The sequence below is a fragment of the Saccopteryx bilineata genome, chromosome 7, assembly GCF_036850765.1.
Source record: "Saccopteryx bilineata isolate mSacBil1 chromosome 7, mSacBil1_pri_phased_curated, whole genome shotgun sequence".
Classification (NCBI taxonomy): Eukaryota; Metazoa; Chordata; class Mammalia; order Chiroptera; family Emballonuridae; genus Saccopteryx; species Saccopteryx bilineata.
The window spans coordinates 85,588,216-85,610,267 of NC_089496.1; the positions used below are offsets into that span (position 1 = coordinate 85,588,216).

A 22,052-nucleotide genomic window follows, 5' to 3' on the forward strand; every position below is an offset into this window, starting at 1 on the left:
AGGCAGTAAGCTGGACCAAGTTTAGACATCTACTCTCTGCTGATTACAAATGACAGCCTAGCTTCTCTACCACAGAGAACACAAAAGCTAATTCATTTCTTGAGAGAGAGAGTGACAGACTTTGCTGAAAGGAAGGTGAAATGAATGCCTGGAACTCGGAAAGAAAGAAGCTGCGTACTCAGGAGGTGCAGCAGCAATCGGTGCTCATCTAGGATGGGTGGGACAGAGGCCTGTGCTTAGAGCCCGTTGTCCAAGAAGAAACGCAAGCATGCTCATAGGAGTAACTCGTGGGGGGACTGGGAGGAGGGGAAGGATAGTTGCTCCATTGTTTTCTGTCCTCTGTCAGCCCACAGGCTCTACTGGGGGAGGCTAATGTCACCCACCAGGAAGCAGGACCGATCCAAACATCTCGAATGCATCTAAGTCCTTTAACCAGAGACTCTGGCAGAGCGGTGCGTGGCTCTGGGAGTCAGGATTGGGTCAGGAGCGCTTCTCTCTGATTCAGAGAGTGACTGGACAGTCACGGAACTGAATATGGACACGCTGCTTGGCCTCAACCCTGCCCAGTTCACCTCAGGGAATAAGGGTCATTACAACCATTGCTATTTTTCCTTCTTCTATCACACCTGCTCTTTATTTTTTCCTTCTGAAAGCCCAGAACTGTGCTGATTTAAATATGGCTGTATAGTTACAATCAGATAAAACTAAAAATGCAGTTTCTCGGTCACAGCAGCCACGTCTCAAATGCTCAATAGCCACATGTGGCTAGCAGATACCACATTGGACAGCACCAACACAGAACATCTACATTACCACAGAAAGTTCTATGGGATGGCAGGCCAATCTAGACTTTTAAGAAGTCCAATCTTCACAGGGCAGAAGAAAGGACTAAGTGAAAGAAGAAATGTACTTTACTAAGTATCTTTTTTATACATCATCACCACTGATCCTTACCACTGCCCTATGCGGTAGGCAGGGGATTTCAATATGCCCATTTTACAGATGAGCAAAGTGGGAGCTGCATAGCTAAATAACTTGCACCAGGCTCACAACTATTAGACGGTATGGTAAGAATTAAAACCAGGTCTTCCAATTCTAAGGTCAATGCTTTCTACAGTTACATGCAATGGCTACTACAATGTCACCTGCCCGTTACTTTGGTCAGTGCTGCCATAAAAGCTCAGGCCTTCCAGAAGAAGGATGACAGCTTCCTATAGTGCTTTTATAGGTTAAATGACTTTTGAGGTGATAACAAAACTTTGTGCAATGTAATTTAGCAGCTGTTGAGTTGGGGAACCTTGGGGTTCAAATCCTGACCCATCTACTTACTATTTACTTGACAGAGGGCACATCACTCACCATCTTTGAATCCTAATCTCCTTTTCTCTAACTAGGGATGATGGGATACTTACTTTGTAGTACTGTTAGGAAGATTAAATAAGACAATGCATGTGAAAGACTTAGCACAGAGCTTGGCACATATTAGCACTCAATAAATAATAATTATTCATGTAATTGGCAGAATTTCTAATGTGCCGTCATGCACCATAACCTACTGAGAGACAAGAAGGCATTCCAGTCCCATTTTTATAGATGATATATCTGAATCTCAGCAAATAAGGGGGTGGATCAAAGTCATGCAACTAAAGAAGTATAGATCTAGGCCATGAACTCAAGCTATTTGAACTCCAAATCCTATGCTTTTCTTGCTATACAATGTTGTTTCTCAGGACAGAAGGGGGCGGTAGGACCAAGGTCTGGCTTAGAGGAGGTTTAGCTATCTTTCCTAATCCCCATCTTCCTGCTTTCTTTGAAGTGAGTCTTATGTACCATGCTGTGCAAAGGCAGATTGAGCACCCCCTTTCTATCATAACTGTCACCTTTAAGCTCCTCCTACACAGAATTCTAGAATCTCACCGATAACAAAGTAATACCTGCATAACTAAGGCTATGAAGAGACTGCCTTGAAGCAAAGCACTCAGTATTTTCTCCCTGAGAAGCAGTGTGGATCAAACACCTTTCTCGAGTCTACCCTCCATCCCACCGTTGTTATAACAAAAGGCAAAGCAGTAGCATATCAGAAGCCCCACTGAGCCCAGTCAAGGCCTATGAATGAGAGTGTGTGTTGTTGCAAGCCACTGGGTTTTGGAGTTATTTGTTACTCAGCCTTATCACAGTAAAAGCTGACTAATGCGCCTGTCAAACTCAAAATGGGAGGCACTTACCCTGCCACGACGATCTCAAAGTCCCCATCATGGTCCACATCAGTAACTGCCACACCATAGTTGAGCTGGGTAGGGTTGCTGTCATAGTCAGGGGGCAGAACTGAGTTGGTGACTGCCGTGAACATGGGTTCAGCCCGCTGGGACCCCTCAGTGGGGGGCAGAAACCACAGCAGCAGCAGGAATGGAAACATCCTGAACATCTGAAACCAGAAGTCACAAATGTTATTGAAAGATCTCCGAGCCAAAGCAGCCCAGGAAAATCTAAGCCCTGGTAGACCCAGGAGAACCTTTCCCCCCTGTGCACAAAGGGCCTGGCACTTCATACACTGCCCCTTTGCCACAAGACCTGCTCTGACTGCCCTCTTTAAACCTGCACCCTGTTGTAATGGGGGACACGTGGGTGGGGGGTAAGGATGCTATATTGAGTGGGACACTTGAATCCATGTTAACAAAATAAATTAAAATTCATTAAAAAAAAAAAACTGCACCCTGTCCTCATCATGCTTGGTCACCCTGATCCTGCTCTGCCTTTTCTTTTTATATATCACCTTTCACTGTACAACATATTGTATAACACTTACTTACCATGTTTATTATTTATTGTCTGTCTCCCTTTGCTAGAATGTAAGCTCCACTGGGGTAAGCATTTTTGTCTGTTTTGTTCATTCATGCACACCAAGCCAAGGGCAGCATCTGGCACATAATAGGCACCTAATAGATATTTGTTGAGTGGGTGAATGAGGGAAGAAAAGAAGGGTGAGTATAAATACACAGGCATCTCCCAAACTCTGGGAGAAAGATTGGGAGAATGAAGAAAATGACAGCTTTCCAACAGTCCAGGGGTGAGGGGTGAGATCCCCATGAGTGTCCGGGTCTCGAACAACAGTAGAGGCCGTGACGGACTCTCTTTCTGTGGGACATACCCCTAGAGGGACTCTAACTTAGCGGGTTTCCCTGGCCAAGACCGTACCCTAGGGCCGCTGGCCATCGCCTCCAGACCGGGAAGCAGTCAGTTAGGGAATGTGTTTCAGCAGCGCACCATTCACTTGGAGAAATTAAACCATTGGGTGCGTGTTTTATTATAAATTAATTATGTATAATCCATTGTATTATTCATTATTATATCGCTAACATAACTCAGGGGATGGCTGAGCAGCCTGGGGCTAAGGGAGCCTGCAGCACACACCCAGGAGACAGATGAGAACGCCGAGGAGGTGGGAGAACTCCACTCACTCCTTTCGTGAGCAAGGGAGACACTCAGAACGCAAGAGACGGCACCGCCCTGAGACTCTGCCCGCAGGCCTAGAGTCAGAACTCGAGTGTTCTAAAGGTTCTGCTGGCGCAGGTCCCATAAAGACTTGAGCAGGTCCAGTCCCACAGGCAGGGTGGTGCCTTCCTGCCTTCAAAAGGCAGCAAACCCCTTCCTGATGCAACTCAACTTCTCCCGCTGGCCTGTCAGCGCGTCTGGCAGCCGAGAGCACGGCTGAGTGGGGCTGATGTCTTAATGAAGGGAAGATCTGAAGACTGACTCCCCGTTATGGAGACAGATGCGCCTGCCAGCAAACAGGCTTGCTCCAGTTTGGGACTCAGAGACCAAAATGGAGCGCCCAGGCACTGCCTTTGGAGCCAAACGCGGCTCCGAAGCCTCCTTACTACCTCGTTGGAGAGGTTGGAGAGAGAGACACAGAGGCAGGGTTCCAGCTGCAAGGCAGAAATGAACCCCGGAGAGCCTTCATGGGAAGGAGGTGCACGGTGTGTGCTCACAGGGCACATGTTGGGGGTTGTACTATCAGAGTGAGGTCAGCCCAAATTACAGAGATGTCTGAACAAGACCACATCTTCTACTGGGCTGTCTAATCACCAAAGGCAAATGCATCTCTATGAGAGTTTGCAACTCAGCAGGAAGTTTGGTTGGATAAAGGAAATTCATAATTGGATTAATGAGCAGCAGGGGAGGAGGTTGAAGAGAAGCTAATGAGTATTTACTAACCAGTGCAGACATGCTGAAATGTGTAGTGGATCTACAGGTCACTGGACTTTTCAAGGTATGACCTCTATTGTAGGGACGGCGAATGTGCTTCAACTTGAGATCCAAACTCAGTTGACTGGCAGTGGCTTAAAAGAGTACTGTAGCTTACAACACTTGCAATGGGCATGAAAGAGAAAAATTGTATCGGATATGCCTTCCAGAAGGTAGTTCGTTCCTCCCAGGCACCGTACCTGCCATTTGGGTCACTGCCACCAGGGACGCAGGCCCTATTAGGATAATAGAAGCAACTGGTAGAAATTTTCTAATGAAGGCCACGAGGGGCAAGAGCCATGATCCAGCCTCTTGACTTTCACCTTTTCTGTGAAAAGTAAAACTTTTAATTAAAGGAGCCGTATGAAGGAAGTATAACTCCGAGTTATTCATTTCTAGATAAATAACCTAAAGGAAGATTGAAAAGAAACAATAGAGCTATGGGGCTAACCCCTATTTTGCTTGGTGACCCTGAACAAATGACAGTCTCATTGGGACCCAGCTCACTCCTCCAAAATGAGGGCTTGGGAGTAGATCTCGAAAGTTCCTTTCCAAGCTCTAAAATTCTATGATGGATTAAAGGATTATTATTATTTTTTTTTTTAAAGCAGACCTTCATCAGTTTTTCTCTCCAGTTTCTTCTATAAACTTCAGACCAACCTGTGGGGTTTTCCTTTCTGAGATATTAGACATATTTTGAATTAAGCAGCTCTTCAGCAGGGGTCTCTGGCCCGGGCGAGAGAGGAAGCAGACGGAAGTCACCTGGAAAGGGCGGTGACCGGAAGTCACCAGTGCATGGCCTCCCAGTGGGGCTGGGTGGGAGTGCAGCAGGGAGACCATACACTTTTCTTTTCTTTTCTTTTCTTTTCTTTTTTTTTTTGTATTTTTCTGAAGCTGGAAACCGGGAGTGACAGTCAGACAGACTCCCGCATGAGCCCGACCGGGATCCACCCGGCACGCCCACCAGGGGCGACGCTCTGCCCACCAGGGGGCGATGCTCTGCCCCTCCGGGGCGTCGCTCTGCCGCGACCAGAGCCACTCTAGCGCCTGGGGCAGAGGCCAAGGAGCCATCCCCAGCGTCCGGGCCATCTTTGCTCCAATGGAGCCTTGGCTGCGGGAGGGGAAGAGAGAGACAGAGAGGAAGGAGGGGGTGGGGTGGAGAAGCAAATGGGCGCTTCTCCTGTGTGCCCTGGCCGGGAATCGAACCCGGGCCCCCCCACACGCCAGGCCGACGCTCTACCGCTGAGCCAACCGGCCAGGGCCCATACATTTTACTTTTCAACTCTCTGCCATGTCAGAGGCACCCACTGCACCCACTGGGATACTCAGCACCAACTAGAGGGTAAGCTGTGGGCCTGTCTTGATGGTGAGTCAGGAAATAGTGATGGTGAGGACACTCAGGGAAAGGTCTGTACATATCCACCCTCTACTCTTGGGGCTCACATGAAGGAACTCGTTGAAATGCAACTCAACATCCTGGCTACTCAGAGAGGTCCCTGTGCCCACAGTATCAGCACCAGCCTCAGCCTCAGCTAGGAGTTTGTTAAAATGCAGACTCTTGGGCCTCACCCTAGACCTCCTAAATCAGAAGATGCATTTTAACAAGATTTCAGGTGATTCGAATGCAACTTGCTATGCGGTTATTTAAAAGCTGTTCTTTCCCTAAAGCAACACTTCTCAAATTGTAACACGCTTACAAATCACCAAGGATCTTGGTAAAATGCAAATCTTGATTTGGTAGGGCTGGGGCGGGGCCCGAGAGTCTGCATTCAGCGAGCTGCCGGGTGATGCCTGGGTTGCTGGTCTGCAGGTTTCACTTTCAGCAGCAAGACTGTTGACCAGCGGCTCTGAACAGAATCACCCGGGGAGTATCTAGAAATAGGCCGCTGCCCAGGTCCCTCACCAAGGCTTGCCTGAACTGGGATGGGCTGGGGTATGGGTGCTGCATATTTTGAGAAACTTCCCAGCTGATGTCCACGGGCAGCCGGGGCTGAGAACCACTACCCCACAGCCATGGTCCCCAAATGGGAGTGGAGTGTACGTTGCAGTCTGATTTGAAGTGAAAAATGTTTCTGCTACCAAAATTCATCACCGGCTTGTTGAAGTATATGAAGAAAATCTATTTAGCCAGAGAGTGTCAAAGGAGGGGGCAGAACAGGGAGTTTGGGGAAGAACGCAGAGCAGGATGGTACTGCCTGAGGCGGCCAGGCAGCAGGCACCCCCGAGTGGCCTCTCATTTCACACGGCTGGCTCGGGGAACCTCCTGTCACACCCCTGCGAATATCTGAATCTTTTGGGAAGAAAAGTTAAAAATAGAATTAAAAAGTAGGTTGGACTGAACTTTTTTGTTTTCCTGACTGTGTGTGTATCGAGCACCTGCACTGGAGTGCTGTGAGTGGTGCTCGCGGCAGGCGTGGAATTAAGGAGTGCGTGAGTGGCGTCAGTGTGTGGGGACCACACCCAGGGGCAGAGCGCCAGGCGGGGGCGCGGGGTTGGGGGCGGGTGGAGGAGGCGAGGCACACATCAGAGGCACAGCGCGGGCAGAGGGGTGCTGGGCCTCAGTAAGGAAAGTGGCCTGCTCCTGCAGGGGAGGCGTGGGGAGAGGGCCAAGAGGGGCTCAGCAAGGGTGAGAGGTGGGAGGACTTGTGTTTCAGGCAGTGAGAAGAATTGCTTTGTAGTAATCATTTCTTTAAAATGCTCTATAAGCAAACTTCTTGAACAAAACCTCAGCGGGCAAAGAGAGGAAAAAGCGAAACCCAGAGCTTGGAGTTTGGGACCTGGATTTGGATTAACCCCACCACAAACTATCTAGTGACCTTGGGGATGTTCCTTAACCATTTACATCTTCAGTGTCCTTATCTGTAACATGGGAATCGCATGACACGCAAGGTTTAAAGGGGTTAAGTGAGCTAGTGAAGGCCTCACTGGGGCCAGGCAGGGCTCACTGCTCGTTTCTGCTCCTTTCACAGACTGTGCTAAGGTTAGATCGTCTTTAGACACCGGCTGTGGGTCACATGCAGCCAAACTCAGTTTTCTGTGGCCTCGGGACTTTCCTGAATTGGGTCTGAAAACTGGTATCCAAGCAACCTAGATCTCTAATGTGGGGCCAGGCAGCTGTGGGGAGAGGCTTCCAGGGCAATTTTCAGGGCAAGCAGTTATTTAGCAATTATCAAAAGCGCCAAGGACACCACCTTGAGCTCTCACAAAAGCAAGAGTCCTGAATGCTTCAGATATTGGGAATGAGCAGGGAGCATAGAGCCCTTCCAGACCCCGCAGGTGGGCAGGGGCTCAGGGGAGACAGGAAGCTGTGGGACCCCCCTGCCCTGCATGCACTGGGCCACCAGATCGGCACAGAGACCCCCCACGGAACGCCCAGAACTAAGGCACCGCTGGAGAGGAGCAGAGAGAGGCTGCGCTGGCTCACTCACCCACAGCATCACTTCCTGTGGGCCTCGGCGAGCCAGGGATAGTGCTCAGCAGCACTGGGGTCACAAGGAGGAAGCGAGGCATCATTTTGGAATACAGGGTGAGAGGTGCTGTGCAGGAGGGGTACTGGGAGTGCCACCTAGAGGGAGGGCTGCAGCTAAGCCTCACAGGATGCTAAGAAGTTAGCTGGACAGCAAAGGCAGAAGACAGAGCAAAACCAAAGGTCTGGAGGACCCAGCTGTCACCCCGATCTGCCCCTCTAGCCCTGCCTATGTACGGGCCCGATTCCTGGGACACGAGTCAGGAAGAAGCATTCATTTCCCACTCCTCAGGTTCACATCCAGAACTTCCATTAGACTGGAGCACTGGTCTCAGTGGAGCTGATTTCGCTCCCCTCAACCCCCAAACATCTGTCAATGTCTGGAGACATTTTTGATTGTCACCGCTGGGGAAGGGGGTGCTACTGGCACCCAGTGGGTAAGGCTAGGGATGCTACCAACCATCCTGCAATGCACAGGACAGCCCCACAACAAAAGACTGTCCAGGCCAAATGTCAGTAATGCCGAGACTGAGAGAGCCTGGATTAGTGCAACATTCTGGCCTCCCTCCCGCCCCTACCTCCTCCTCCCAGGGCAGGAGCGGATTGGTCAGTGTGAAAGGACCGGGCATGGCGAGCCCTTTAGAGGCCACTCTGCCATGTGCAAGCTTGGCCAGCCAGGGTTGCAGTGGGAGGTGCAGGGACAGCAGCAGGCCCCGTGAACCCCACTCCAGAGCCTGGCCTTCCAAACAGCTGTATCTGTAATGATGCATTTTAATCTCCATCTGCCCAAGCCCTGCCTCTCTCCTCCCTTCTCCACCCCCCCCCCCTCCATTGGTCCTGAATCTGAGTAGGGAAGAGGGATGCTATTTCCCGGGTCCCGTCCAATCCCAGCACTGCCACTCAGGTTGGAAATCTGGTATCACGTTTGGTTCTTGATTCTTCCTCTTCCTTCACAGCCACTGGCTCACTGAGTCAGTTCTGTTTCATGAATCTCTCTCAAACTGCCCATCTTTGTGTTCCCTCTGCTGGGGATTTGCCCCTCTGTCCTTCACCTGAACAACAGCAATACCTGCCAACTGCCACTCACCCACCCCATCTCACCCTACTTCCACTCTGCTATTGGGAGCTCCCTTCCTAAATCTCAGAGCTAATCATGCTCGTTAACCTAATTCATTGCCTGTATACAAGGCCAGCGGGAATTTTTACTGTGAGTTCATGTAACCAGTACCATATGAGGAATGGGTAGCAATAATAACTCCTACCACTATGTGCCAGGTAATACTCTAACCCTTCACCTAGGTGATCTCCTTTAATCCTCATAGAACCTTGTGAGGTAGGTACTACTATTGGCCCCCATTTTATAGATGAGAAAACTAAGGCACAGAGAGGTTAAGTGACTTGCCCAAGGTCACACAGCAAGTAACATTGCGGAGTCAGGATTTGTGCCTTAGCCATTTGGCTCTAGAATTGGTGTTCTTGGGCACTACACAGTTTCTCTCACTACACCAACCTTGTCTTAGACGGCGGATGATGGGGAGACAGTGGAAGGAGCACTGCCTGGGACAGCTGGGGAGGCTTGAGAGAGGCGGTGAGCTGGCTGGAGGGGTGAGGTGGGGAGCGTCCCAGGCTGAGGGGCTAGCATGTGCACGGTGGTCAAGCAGGCTTGTGTCGCTCAATGAGGCTCTGCACGGCTAGAACACGGGATGGGGACAGGACTACCGGTGGAAGGGCTGTGGCTAAGGAGGCTGCAGGTGGCTGTGGAGACCTCGTGACAGACACGAGCCGGGGTGTTAGAGAAGGACCTGGCAGGAGGGCTGTGGAGGGAAGAGCACTGGAGCAGCAGGGTGTGGATGAGGCCATGGGGGTGGGGCTGGAAGCAGATGCCGTGGCCCAAGTGGGAGAGACGGCTGGAGGCTGCCCATCAGTCCTTCACTCATCCATTCATCCCACACTCCTCTGTCCCTTCTCCAGGCCAGGCACTGCCTGAACACCAGGAAAACGAGGACAAAATCAAGTCCTTGCCCCCATGGGTGTACATTCTAAAGCCCCAATTGCTGGCATTAGTCACTGGTGTTTCTCCAGCCCACCCCCGTATTGGTGCTCTGCATTGCCAGCCTAGAACACCAGTGGCAGACCTGCACCTCCCCCTGTCCGCGGGCGCACCATAACCTGTGCATCTTCCCCAGCACCAAGAGAGTGCGGGCTTCCTTTTCTTTCCTTCTCCATGGAGAGAGCTGTAGACGCTGCCTGCAGCCACCCTCGGACAGAGGGGACTTGGTCCTGCTCCAGAAAAGGCAGATGAAACTCAAGGGACCCAGGCTAGGAGGTGCCACACAGACCAGCAGGCTAATGAAATGCTGTTTCTGAAAGTGAGAGGACAAATGCAGTCTCCTAGCCTTATGCACAAGGCAGAGCAGGTCCTTAAGAAGTATTATGAACTGCTCAGGCTTCCTGGTCTGTAAAAGGGGAAATGAAAGGAGACAGTGTTAAGTGCTGAGCACAGTGCCTGGCAAACAGAAAGCCCTTCCATGGGAGGCAGCAGTAGCAACCATCAGACTATTACTGCAGCTAATAAACGTTTGTTGAATGAATGAAGGCATCTCAGGAGGTGGTGTCCAGGCCCACCAGGTTCTCCCCTTCCAGGAGGAGCTGCCAAATGTTGAACAGAATGCAAGGGCCCGTAAGACTTTGAGGAATAGACTTGCTTCTGTTTCTAATTTGTCTAGGGACCTAGTGGAGTTCTTTGACTTTTAAATACTGCTCCTGAAACGCAGAACCCCTTAGTTTACTGTAATGTACATATTCATTCTTCAAGCATTTTGTAGATGCCGCTGGGCCAGGTTGGAGATGATAAATAAGACATGGCTTCTGGAGTCAAAGAACTTGCGGTCAACTGGGAGTAAGTCACAGTCCTGGGGGAGAAGTCTAGAAAAGTAACAAGTACAAAGTCCAGACGGAGCCCACAGGAAGGCCGCGTGAACCAGCGAGGTGGCTGGGGAGGGCAGGCAGGAGAGGCTCCCTGGAGAAGTGGAGTGGAGATTCCAGTGGGAGCTGCATGCCAGGTGGTGAGCCCTATGGCCCGAAGGCATGGCTGCGTCACAGTGCATTACTGGGGCAGCCAGAGTGCAGTTGCTGCTGCTGTAGGCAGTGTCGGGGGCGTGGCATGGGAGAGGCAAGGGAGGATGCAGGGGATGGTGGAGACAGGCTCGCACGGAGGCAGCCAATGGGGCCTACAGAGCCTGCTTGGCCGAGGGAAGAGCCCTGGAGTCACACACACACCCTGGCGGAGGTTTGGAAGTTGGGCCAAGGCATGATCAGACTTGCATGTTAGAAAGGGCATTTTAGATTTGGGGCGGCAGCAGCGTGCAGGACGACGAGGCTGGCTGAGTTTCTGAAAAGTGAGTGAGAGCATCACAGAGGGGTTTGGACATCTGTGGTGGGGGTCGGGCACGGCACTGGGTGACTTCTAATTCCTTTTCCAGGCTTACGTATCTATGAATCGCCCCCCCCCCATCATTTAAAATGCATTGTGGACCTTGCTATTTAAAAGCATCCTCCCAGCAATCTTTCTGTGAAGCACTGATCCACTTCCTAGTCTGTCTTCAGTGGAAATCCAAATGGTCATCTATCTATCTGCTTGGAGCCAGGCGAACCTGCACTGAGCCTCCTTGCGGCAGCCTGGCGGAGAGGCGAGGGGGCGGAAAGAGTGTCCCGAGTGTGGTGGAGAGGAGAAGCCCGGCCTTGCTCAAGGCTACGAGCTGACTGCCAGCTCAGGGGGCAGGCCCCTGCACGGGCTCCTCAAACCCTGCTTGATCACTGAGCCCTTGGGAGGTTTAAAGAGCCCTGGTGCCAAGTGCAGCTCTGGGAAGGAACCAGTTTAGAGATCTGCTTTAAGACCAAAACCCACGTCTGCCCAGTGTGGCCACCCACGTTCCCTTAGTCACTTGTCCACGCTGAGCACTCATTGAGCTTTCCGCATGCCGAGCACCACGCTAGGCACTGAGGTTATAGTTGGGAACAAAAGACACAGGGCGTCTCCCCTCCACCACCCCTACTGCTTGCAAGGCAGCGTTTCTCCTTCTGGGACTCTTATTTCCCCACCTGCAAAAATTCTTTGGATATACATAGCTTCTCAGATGTGAGGTGCATGATTACAGTTTCCAAAAGAGTCTGTTCTCAGAGACCAGGGTGAAAGGGAGCATGGCATCACTTAGATGCCAAGACCACTGGTGATGAAAAGGGCCTTTCTGCTCCACTCCTCCGATTACAAGGACTGACCTCCAGGGGCCAAAGGCCTGCCCCAAACACACGGAATATTCAAACATTCATGGAGGAACAGGGGTGAGATCTATGGACTGACCCCCACCCCCGATTTGGGAAAGGAGAAATGTAACCTTTGTCCTCTAGGTGAACCTCAAGGGACTTTCTACCTCCAATCCTGAGTACCAGGAGGGCAAGGTCAGGGACAGGCCTTCCAGGGAGACACCAACAGAGGCTGCCACCGGTCGGTCCTCCGAGCACTCCTCTTCCCACGGAGGGTGGTGGAGGACTCAGGGACCCGGCCTGTGGTTCCTCCTGGGACCTGGACCCGAATTTGCACGTCAGGACAGACATCAAAGGAGGGCAGAACAGAGGAGCCAGAAAGACACCCCCCCTTGGGGCTGCTCTCCAGGTAGGTGGAGACCGCTGTTAGGGAAGGAAGTCCCTGCTGTCCCTCCTCTGGTCCAGGGGACACCCTGAGTTCAGTAGTGATTCCCGTGACCTTGTCATTATTCTTGTCGGGTGCAAAGAAAGATAAGAGTAACTGGAAACAACAGCGAGGGTCACTTTACACTCTCTGCACTCAAATTCTTCTGTGGCTAATTAAAGTAGTATGTCAAAATGTCCCTTGGAAGAGATCTTTAAGTATATGCCTGTTAAGTAAATAAGGTTTTCACTAATTAGTGACACTCCTTCCCATCCCGCCTTGAAGTTCTTTGCCTAACTTCCCTGTGCCAAGAGGGTTGAGCAGGAAAGGGTGGAAGGAGTTGCCACCTCCCCTTCCCACAGGGAGTGGGGACAAATCTAGTCGCTTGTCATTTGTGGAGCTATCAGTTTCTCCTCCGGATGTTGATCAGATTTCCTGGGCTGGAACCAACTTACAAGGCTAGGGTACTGGAATTGTTCCAAGAAGCAAACGCTTTGCTTCTTACGAAGTCAACATGATTTCTTTCAAGGAAAAAAAATTTATCTTTTCTTTTTTTTTTTAAGTGCCTATGGTTTTTGAAGGGCAAATCTTTGGACTTTTCTCTAGAGATAGTGATTGTGAGATACATATCATTGGCTAAGACCACTCCCAGCACACACACACTCACAGAGGGGCATGGGGGGGGGGAAGGAAGCATCCAATATTCTGCAATGAGTCAGTGGCATGGCCAGAAATAGAATTTTCCAAACTCCCCAATACTTAATAATAGCAATATTAACAGTCTCTTTATAATTTTCTCGCAGCTCACATTTAATCTTCACAACTTTGGCGGGGGGGGGGGTCTGGGTAAGTCAATCTCAGGACACAGCAGGTAGATCTGCGTTCCAGACCAGCGCTGCCGCTTGCATGCTGTGTGACCCTGGCTGGTGTCTTCCTCTCTCTCGATCTCAGGGTCCTCAGCTGTGAAGTGGGAGAGTTGCACAAGTACTTCTCACCTCTGCCCACCGCTCACGTGCTGATTCCATGCTGCGATGCCCGTCCAGCCCAGGGTTCCCAACCTTGGCACTACTGGCTGTTTAGGCCAGACAATTCTCTGTTGGGGGGCTGCCCCGTGCACTGTAAGAGGCCTCATCCCTGGGCTCTAGCAATCCCGACCTCAGTTATGACAACCAAATATGTCTCCAGCAGTCGCCAAATGTCTGGGATGTAAAGTTCCCGCTCTAGTCACTGCCCAAGGACTCCTCCTCTAAGGTCAAGATCACGAGTGATTCAGTGGAAACAGATTGTCCCGGCCCTTTCTCCTCCCCAACGCCTTCACACTTTTGAAACACAACCTCTCAGACCTTTACTGCTTCTCATTTCTTAAATGCCCTAAGTGGTCCAGAGTATGTTTGGTGTGATAATGAACCAATTGATTTCATACTTTCTCCTAAGGAGAGTTCATGGGTTTATGTCCCCTAACTGAGCAGCCAGGCTCCCCAGAAATCCCTCGCAGAGCCCAGCTGGCCTGGGAACTGTATCTGCAGCCTGCAGGAGGCTCCGTGAGCATGGATTTGTCAGCACTCTTAAATCACTGGGCTCCGAGGAAGGCTTCTCCCAGCACAAAGATCCTTCCTTAGGAATCAATAGCTCGGGGCCTTCCATCACATTCAGAATTATCCTGGGACTTGTAAAATTTATTTTCCCCAAGCATGGCAAAACCCCAAAATGAAAGCCCCAAGGTGGGGGAGGGAAGAAGGCAAGGAAGGAGTCTTGCCAAAAAGGCCTTGTCCGTCAGCCCAGATGTTGCTGTGAGCAGAGGCTGATGTGCAAACGTGGACACTCGGTCTCATTTGCTGAGAAGAGAAAGACCCAGTGTGGTTTCCAGTGATCCTGTAATAATATCTCCTCCCAATCGAATACCTCTGTATATTTAATCAAGGGCAGAAGCATGTTAAAGACTGTCTTCCTTGATCTTCACTATCCTACCCTCATCACAGGGTTGCCGGTTTCACCATTTTGCAGAGGAGGAAACTGAGACATGCAGAGATTAAGCAATTTGTCCAAGGTCCCTAAGCCAGTAAGCAAGGGAGCCAGGTTTTAGGCCTGTGTCCTTTCCACTACACTGGGCTGTTTTTCCCAGTGAGAATCAGTTAAGGGCCAATTATCTAGTGGCGCTCATGAAAGAGGTGATGTTTTCTTCGTGTTTAATGCCACTTCTCAAACACTCTATCACCTCCCCCATGACAACAGAAATCCAGAGATCCTGTGCTACAGCCATAATTCATGCGATGAGATTCCTCTGGCCTTGTCCAGATCAGACTAACCTTTGGGAATGCTGGCACAATTCTTTATCCAAAGCCAGGAGCTTGGGTGGATCTTGAGCCCAGCCTCTCAGAACCCCATCACAAAGGAGGAACCATGGCTCTCTGGTGGTCCACATTATCTTAATGCCTCCCTCTTTCCCCTGAAGATAAAGACCCAATTTATCTGAGATCCTGAGGAGATGAGGAAACTCAAGCATCTCCCCTGGCAACAAGCATCCCTGGGTGAACCTTAGGGACAGAGGCTCCATCTTTCAGAATTCTCTGTGACAGCACTGGTTCCTCCTGAGGGTCGCTGACAAGCCAGCCCAGGCTCTGAGGGAAATGTCACACAGTGTGCAAAGAAGCAGATGGGAGAGGAAACAGAAGGGCAGCCCCCAGACCACTCAGCAAACCTCCTTCCCAGGCCCAGCTCAGATGTCGAGAGCCAGATTCACAGAACAGAAAAAGGGCAATGGAAATGGTAGCACCTTGCAGGTCACCCAAGCAGCCCTAACATAAGACTCTGCAAAAATAGAACACCCTAGCACACTCCGACCTTGAGCTGGAAGCAGCAACCATGGGGAAATGAGCAAATACTGGTTGAAAACTCTCCAATCCACCCAGGATCTGAGTCCTGGAGGTCCCATAGGCAGTGGAGTGACTGCCGGACAGAGACCCAACTTGAGTGCACCTTAGAGAAAGAAAGGAAGAGTTTCAGGTCTTGGTTTCAAGACCACCGTGAAAGACTGGGCACTTCTAATTCCTCAATGTATGCGCAGAACCCTGGACTCACACTGCTTTTGCCTAAAAATCCAGTTGGAATCATGAGAAAAGATAACGGAGAAAGGGGAAAGAATAATTAGGAATTTCTATTACCTGTACAGACATATATGTACATTTTAAGAACTTTACCTGCTCCTCACCTCCTCGCTGTAAATAACACATTCAAAGGAAATTTCCCCAAATTACTACATTCGTCAATTCACTATTTTTGATCAGTCAGCAATTATGAGTACCTACTATGCAGGGAAACACACATCCATCTCCACAGTAAAGAGAAAGCAGGCCATGGAGTGGAAAGAACTCTGAGTAGAGGACTAAGAACCCCTAGGATCTAGTCATACCTCTACAACAAATAGCTATGTGACCTTGGGCAAGATACTTGCCTTTACTGGGTTTCAGTTTTGACGTCAGTAAATTAAATGTGCATGTGAGTGTTGGATATGGGATGAGGTTAGACTAGATGCTCTTCAAGATTTCTCTGTTCTAGCTCTAATATTCTTTGGCTCTATGAGCTCTTATGAGTTCAAAGAACACACCAACACCAAGTACAGAAGAATGATCTCAGAGAGTGTGCGGGGTTGAGGATCAGCTGTTTCCTTGGAATGTTGCGTCTGTATCTGCCCTATTGCACCTGAGATCACAGAACCACCTGAAGTCCAGGAAGCATGTGGTAGAATGGTTTCAATCATGAAGGTGACCGTTGGGGGCTGTGGCCTGAGCTTGTTTATAGCATTAAGTTACTATTGGCCATTGAAGGGCAAGAAGTGAGAAAGTCAGTGGTCCTGAGCTGGGTGCCTTTGGCGCCCCCTACTGGACATCAAGGAACCTGCAGTACAGCTTCGTTCGCATTTGCAGTCAGGAAGGAAGACTGAGAACAAGAGACTGTCACAGTTCTTTTTAAAAGGACAACCTTCCTTTTATAGAGGTCGGTGGTCCTCTCTCTATAGGTCTATGTTTCACTCCTTAGAATTACATAGGCCGTTGGTCCACACATTCACAGGGGCACTCCTGTGCAGCGATAGGCGTTCTTAAGCAGACATCAAGGTGCCAGGTAATAAGCATCAGGGTTCAGAACACCAGGTGCAGCACAGATGGGGAGAAGGAAAGAAAGAGTAACAAGCAGGTATTTTGCTGTAGAAATCCCCAGTGGAAAGAAAGTCTTGGGAAATGCAGCAGGAAAAAATGTTGACTGCAGGCAGAGGATGGAGCTGGGTTTGGAGTATGGATTGATGCCTTCATGAAAGATCTCGAGGCTGGAGCAGCGACCTCAGGAGTTCAAAACACTCACACATGTTTAGAGATGGGGAACAGGTGAAAGATACACCCCGACCTGAGCAGCCCGCCCTTGACCTTCTCCAGAGACCATTAGTATCAACTGGAATATGCTAATCACGGTCCACTGTGCCAGTATCAAGACCCTAAACTCTCTTCGTTGCCTCTAAAATTAACTTTAGAATCTACTGCAAGAGAAATGTTCTTGATCCAGTCAGAGGGAGAGAAAGCACTTCTTCAAAGACCATATTAAGACAACCGCCATGTTTCCACTCTTCCATCCTCCCTCCCTGTTCTTCGTGGCTGAGAGTGAGGTAGAGTGTGACTCTGAATTCACTCTAATTCAGTCTTGGGTGTCTCCAACCCCAAGTCATCAGGGTCAAAAAGTCAATACCACTTCTCTTCCTACACTAGTTCATCCTTGATTCAAAACAGCATTACAGAACTGCCCTATTCCTGAAACCCGCTTCCCTTCTTTTCCACATGATTTCACTTGAAAAGTCCCACACCCATCCCAGAAGACATTTCAAGTGTGACTCAAGAATGTGTCCTGTCTGGAGAGCTGAAGCACCTCCTGGGATGCACAGCAGCCAGGTGCCCACCCTAACACCACCAGCAGCAGTATTCATTAATCATTACCAGAGGAGGGGATGTGTGCTCCCCCCCAACCCCTGGAGCGTCTCCCAGCCACTGGGAGAGGCTCCCATCCAGACTGAGATGACTTTGGATTCTTGAGTTGGTTTCTGCAGAACTGGGACTAACCAGGGCTCTCAACTACTGTACTGTGAAGAAGCGCACTGCATTGCTGGGCATGCCCCCAAGACTGGCCTGCTGCCCCATCAACACCTCACGTGTCCCCACGGGGTTAGAAGATGACCTCGGGTTCCCCTGGACCGCCTGAAGCTGGCTTGCCGGAGACAGGCTGAACGCGAGGAGACCACACCTCGGTCCGGCCAAGGCAGCTGTCAGTCAGCTACGCCGCGCGGGGCTGGCTCCCGGAGCTCCCTGCCACCCAGCGCTGTGCCCAGGAGATCGGCTTCCCCGGGTAAAAAGCGCCAGCCCCCCATTTCTCTTTCCCATTCTGGAAGCTTAGACACTCGGCCGAGGCCAATAGCTTGCCCGGCCCCGAGCTGAGCCTGCCTGGCTGGGTGACTCCCGAACACCCCCAAGCGCATCCCTCCTCACCTGCTCCGCCCCCTTCCAGCCCTGGCGCCCACTCCCCGAACGGCTGACCTCCGGGGCGCCCGCAGTTAAGAGGGCTGTCGCCCCGCACCTCCGCTCCCACCTCTCCGCCACCTTCAGCCCCGCTGCCGCCTCGCCCCCAGCCCGCAGGGAAGGCTCCGCGCGCCAGTGGAGTCCTGAGCCTCTTGGCAAGTTGGGAGCAAAGCCTCTGCCACCTTGGTGGTCTCTATCTTTCCTGGCTTGGGGCGGCATCCCCGCCACCCCTGCGGGCGGATCGCGAGGGGAGCCCAGGGCGGGAGAAACTTTCTCTGCCCGAGGGGGTGGGGGCACCGGAGCGGGTACTCACGCCAGGGTCAGCGCCGGGAGCCATGCCCCGGCTCTCTCAGCGCCACCGCCCCCGGGCGCCGGAGCGCGGGTGTCCGCTGCCGCCTCTGCCGACGCCGCCTCCCAGCGCCCAGCCCCGGTCCCGGGCTGGCCTCGAGCCTCCCGCCCCGACGCCGCTCGCCGGCTTTATACAACTCCACTCGAGCGCGCCCGGGCTTATGTAAAGGCTGGCGGAGCCCCGCAGCCAATGGCGCGGCGGCTGGAGCTCGGGGCCGGGGAGCGGGGGGCTCCGCGCGGCCAATCGCGGCCCGGGGAGCCCGGGGAGCCGGGTGGGGGAGGGCGCGCCTCCCGGCGCTGATTTAGGAGTCGGGATTGCGGCGGCAGCAGCCGGCAGCACGGCCGGCCTGGCCCGACCCTGCGCGGCAGTCACTGGGGTGGGCGGCGGTGCAGGCGGCGGCGCGGGCGGGCGTCCCCTTCAGGAGGCGGTGGGGCCTGGCAAGCGGGCCGAGGGTGCCTGGCGGGACGCTGGAGGTCCCGGGCGGGCGGGAAGCGGGGGTCCCTCGGGAGGAAGCGCTGGGAAGAAAGGCAAGGGGGAGGGGAAGGAAGGGTCGGCGAGCCCCCGGGCTCCGCGGCCACCCCTGCGCGCAAGGCCGGGGGCGGCGGCGGGAGCGGCGACGCTGCCTTCCCGTTCCCCCCCAGGGAGCGACCTGGCGTCGCCGGGCCGGGCCCGAGCGGCCGCTCCAGCCGCGCAGATGGCGAGATTGCGCGCTGCGGAGCGAGCGCGAAGCCGATCTTTATCCGGCCGGGGAACGTGTCCGAGCGCCTCCCGGGAACTGCTCAGTATGGAGAGCAGAGCTTCGCGACGGCCCCAGAGGGCGGGGAGCGGGCGAACACAGCTCGGAGATGCGGCGCGGCGGTGGCGTCGGCGCGCAGTGTCTCCTCCCCCCAGGCCCCCGCCCGCCCGCTGGCTGTGCCCCCAGCCCGCCCCCTAGCCCCTGCCCCAGCCGCGCCGGGGCTGGTCCCAGCCCACCTTCTCTGGTCCGGTGCGTCCTTCCAGCCTCCCTCACCGCTTTGCTTACAGGTACTGCTGCCCCCCTCCTCCACCCAAGCCCTCTGTGGTGGGCGGAATGGCCTTAGCCTCTCAGAACCCGGGCCCGCGGGGGCTGAGCTTGGGAAGAGTGGTGCTTGGTCAGCGGTGCCCAAAATACTCGTGTGCCGGACAGGAAACGAGCATAGTTCGAGAGTACTCTTAATTCCTTTATTTTGCGTCTAGAATAGAACCTGGCACATAGTAGGCGCTCAGTAAGGGCTTACTGAATGAATTTTTGAGCTTCCATAAGTCGTCTTTGGGTTTCTGAAAGTTGGGACACGGACAAGACTTTGGAAGAGAAAAGTCCGTTTAATAAGCCATCAGAAAGAGAGGGAGCTAGGACTGTTTACCCATCTATTGATGCCTTTGTCACCATCATCCTGGCATCAGGACACTTCAATCTTAAAAATACTCCAAGTATTCTTTTATGAAGGGCCCCACCAACCAGCCCATTTTCCCTAGACTTTGAGCAGAGCCTTCAGGGCCTACTTTAGATCCTGTTTTCCAGTGTCTGTGATTGTCCTCTGGAAAGAAGTAGCTAAGCATAGGCAACCCTTCTAGTTTAGAGGCCCTGGATCTAGCTCAGGTTCTTAACCCTTTGAAGGTTAGGGACACTTTTGAGAATCTAGCAAAAATTATTGAATTGTTTCTTTAGAAACACACACACACACACACACACACACCTTGAGTGTAATTTTGGGATCATTAGGGACCCTGAGTCTCTTTTAGGGCTCTCTCTGTCTGATATAAACCTGTTTCTCTGGGGGTCTAATGCAGTAGTTTATAATCACCCGCTTTTAGGGGAAGCATAGAACCCTTTTGAGCCTTTCAAGAATCTGATTAATGTTATCAGTCTGCTTCTCAGAAAAAAATGCTCAATCATATACTCACATACATGTTGACATACAAGTTTCGGGGTTTATAGATCCTTTACTATTTAATATAAGACCCCAGATTAAGACTCCTCACCTAGCAGCAAATAGACGTGGCACCAAGGGCACACCTAACCCCTAGCTCTCTCCGTGGGGATTGCAGCCACCCTGAACCCTGCTGCATCATGCCACCACCCTGCCTGAGGTCCTCTGAGTCATGTGATTGATGATGGTCCTGGCCCCTGAGAGACCATCTCCACACTTGCCTCTGCATCTTGGTCCCCACCATCCTCTTGGTGTGGATATAAGTTGTGCAGGTTGTCATGTTCTATCTGATCTGTGAGCGTTCCTTACCTAGAAACTCTAACTCAGGGAGACAGCAAGTGATTGGTAATTAACCAGTTTCACTCGATCCCAAGCATCTGAGCACACCTTTCATGGTTTCTGTTCTCACCTCTCTTTCTGCAGGTGAAGCTGTGAGCAACAGCCCCAGCTGTGGAGCCTCACCTCACCTAAACCTGACAGATTTAGTAACCTGCGGGGTAATTATCAGCATTAGCCTTCCAGATGTGAATAGGCTCTCTGCACAAAGCGGCTCCGTAATGATCTCACACTTCCCTGCGGCTAGCCAAGTCAGGGTGCAACACCCAGAGGTGTTGGCGAAGGACAGAGAAATGCGGGAAATGATGGACACATTCTCACCAGGAAGTTCTCCAGGAAATGCCATCTGGTTTCTGTACTTGAATTTCTGAGGGTTGAGCCAGTAGGCTCAGCCATCCTGGTTCTATAATTTCTAATTCCTCTAATGTCCTCCATGGCCAAGTGCTCAGTTCATGTCTGTGTCCACTCAAGGCTCCAGCCTTGCTCTGTTCATCTCATGGTAGACATCTTACCCTCATAATTGCACGGACACACCCTGCTTTCTGTGTACCCAGAGAAAGCACCTTATAGACTAAATTGTGCTCCCCACCCCCAAACTTATATGTTAAAGCCTTAACTTCCAGTGTGATTGGTGTAAAGCCTTTAAGAGGGGGGGCAATTAAGTTTAAGTGAAATCAAAAGGGTAGGACCCTAATCCTCAGGCCTCATAAGAGAAAGAGACACTGGAGGTCTCCCCCTCTCTGCATAGACCAAAGAACAGGCATGTGAGGACGCAGGGAGGCGTGGTGCTTTGCTATGGCAGCCCAAACAGGAAGACACACATTTTCAGCACACCCTTACCCCATCCAGCTTGTTCAGTCTTCCCCCAAAACTTTTACTCTAGCCTTTTTCACTCCTGTGAAGTCTCTCCATGTTGTCACCTGGCCTTATTTATTCTAGGACACTGGCCTAGAATATTTTTTTCACCTTTTGGTACCCTAACTAAGTCTCGCCTCTCACCCCACTTTCCCAGCTGTTCTAGCCAGGGGCTTTGCCTCGTCAGCTCTCTCGCAGACCTATAGTGACTTAGCACTCTATTATGCGATTGTCCTGTTTTCTCTCTAATTGTTTCTTACCCATAAAACTGGTCTTTCCTATCAGAATGAAAGCTCCTTTATGTCCAGAGTTTGTACCTTTTCCATGACAACCTCCTAGAACCCAGCATGAACTGGGTGCAGAGGGAATAATACACAGTGTTTGCTGATTAATTTATTCCAATTAAACATATTTATTTAAAAAAGCTAAAAAGGTTATGTAGTACTTCATTTTCTAAAAGCTCAAGACATTTGTGTGTGTCATTTCAGTCATCCTGAAAGCCTGTCGGAGCGAGGCCCTCCGGAAATAGCTCTCTCCTGTAATCCAGGCAGGCTGAGTCCATAATGTTCAGAACCATACACACCCTTCTTTCTCCAAATCAGAGCACATG

At 51.6% G+C, this 22,052-nt stretch overlaps 1 protein-coding gene across 2 annotated transcripts in view; it reads right to left on the minus strand.

Annotated features, from left to right (window-relative positions):
- The window catches only part of CRTAC1 (cartilage acidic protein 1), a 140,818-nt gene extending 122,403 nt beyond the window's left edge, over positions 1-18,415 (minus strand). For both annotated transcript variants that reach the window (XM_066238327.1, XM_066238326.1), the window contains exons 1-2: positions 18,267-18,415; positions 2,226-2,425 (exon numbers count right to left, since the gene is read on the minus strand). In XM_066238327.1, coding sequence (XP_066094424.1) covers positions 2,226-2,425; positions 18,267-18,290 — 224 coding nt within the window. In that variant the 5' untranslated portion in view covers positions 18,291-18,415. The remainder of the gene's footprint in view (positions 1-2,225; positions 2,426-18,266) is intronic.
- Positions 18,416-22,052: the final 3,637 nt, after the last annotated feature.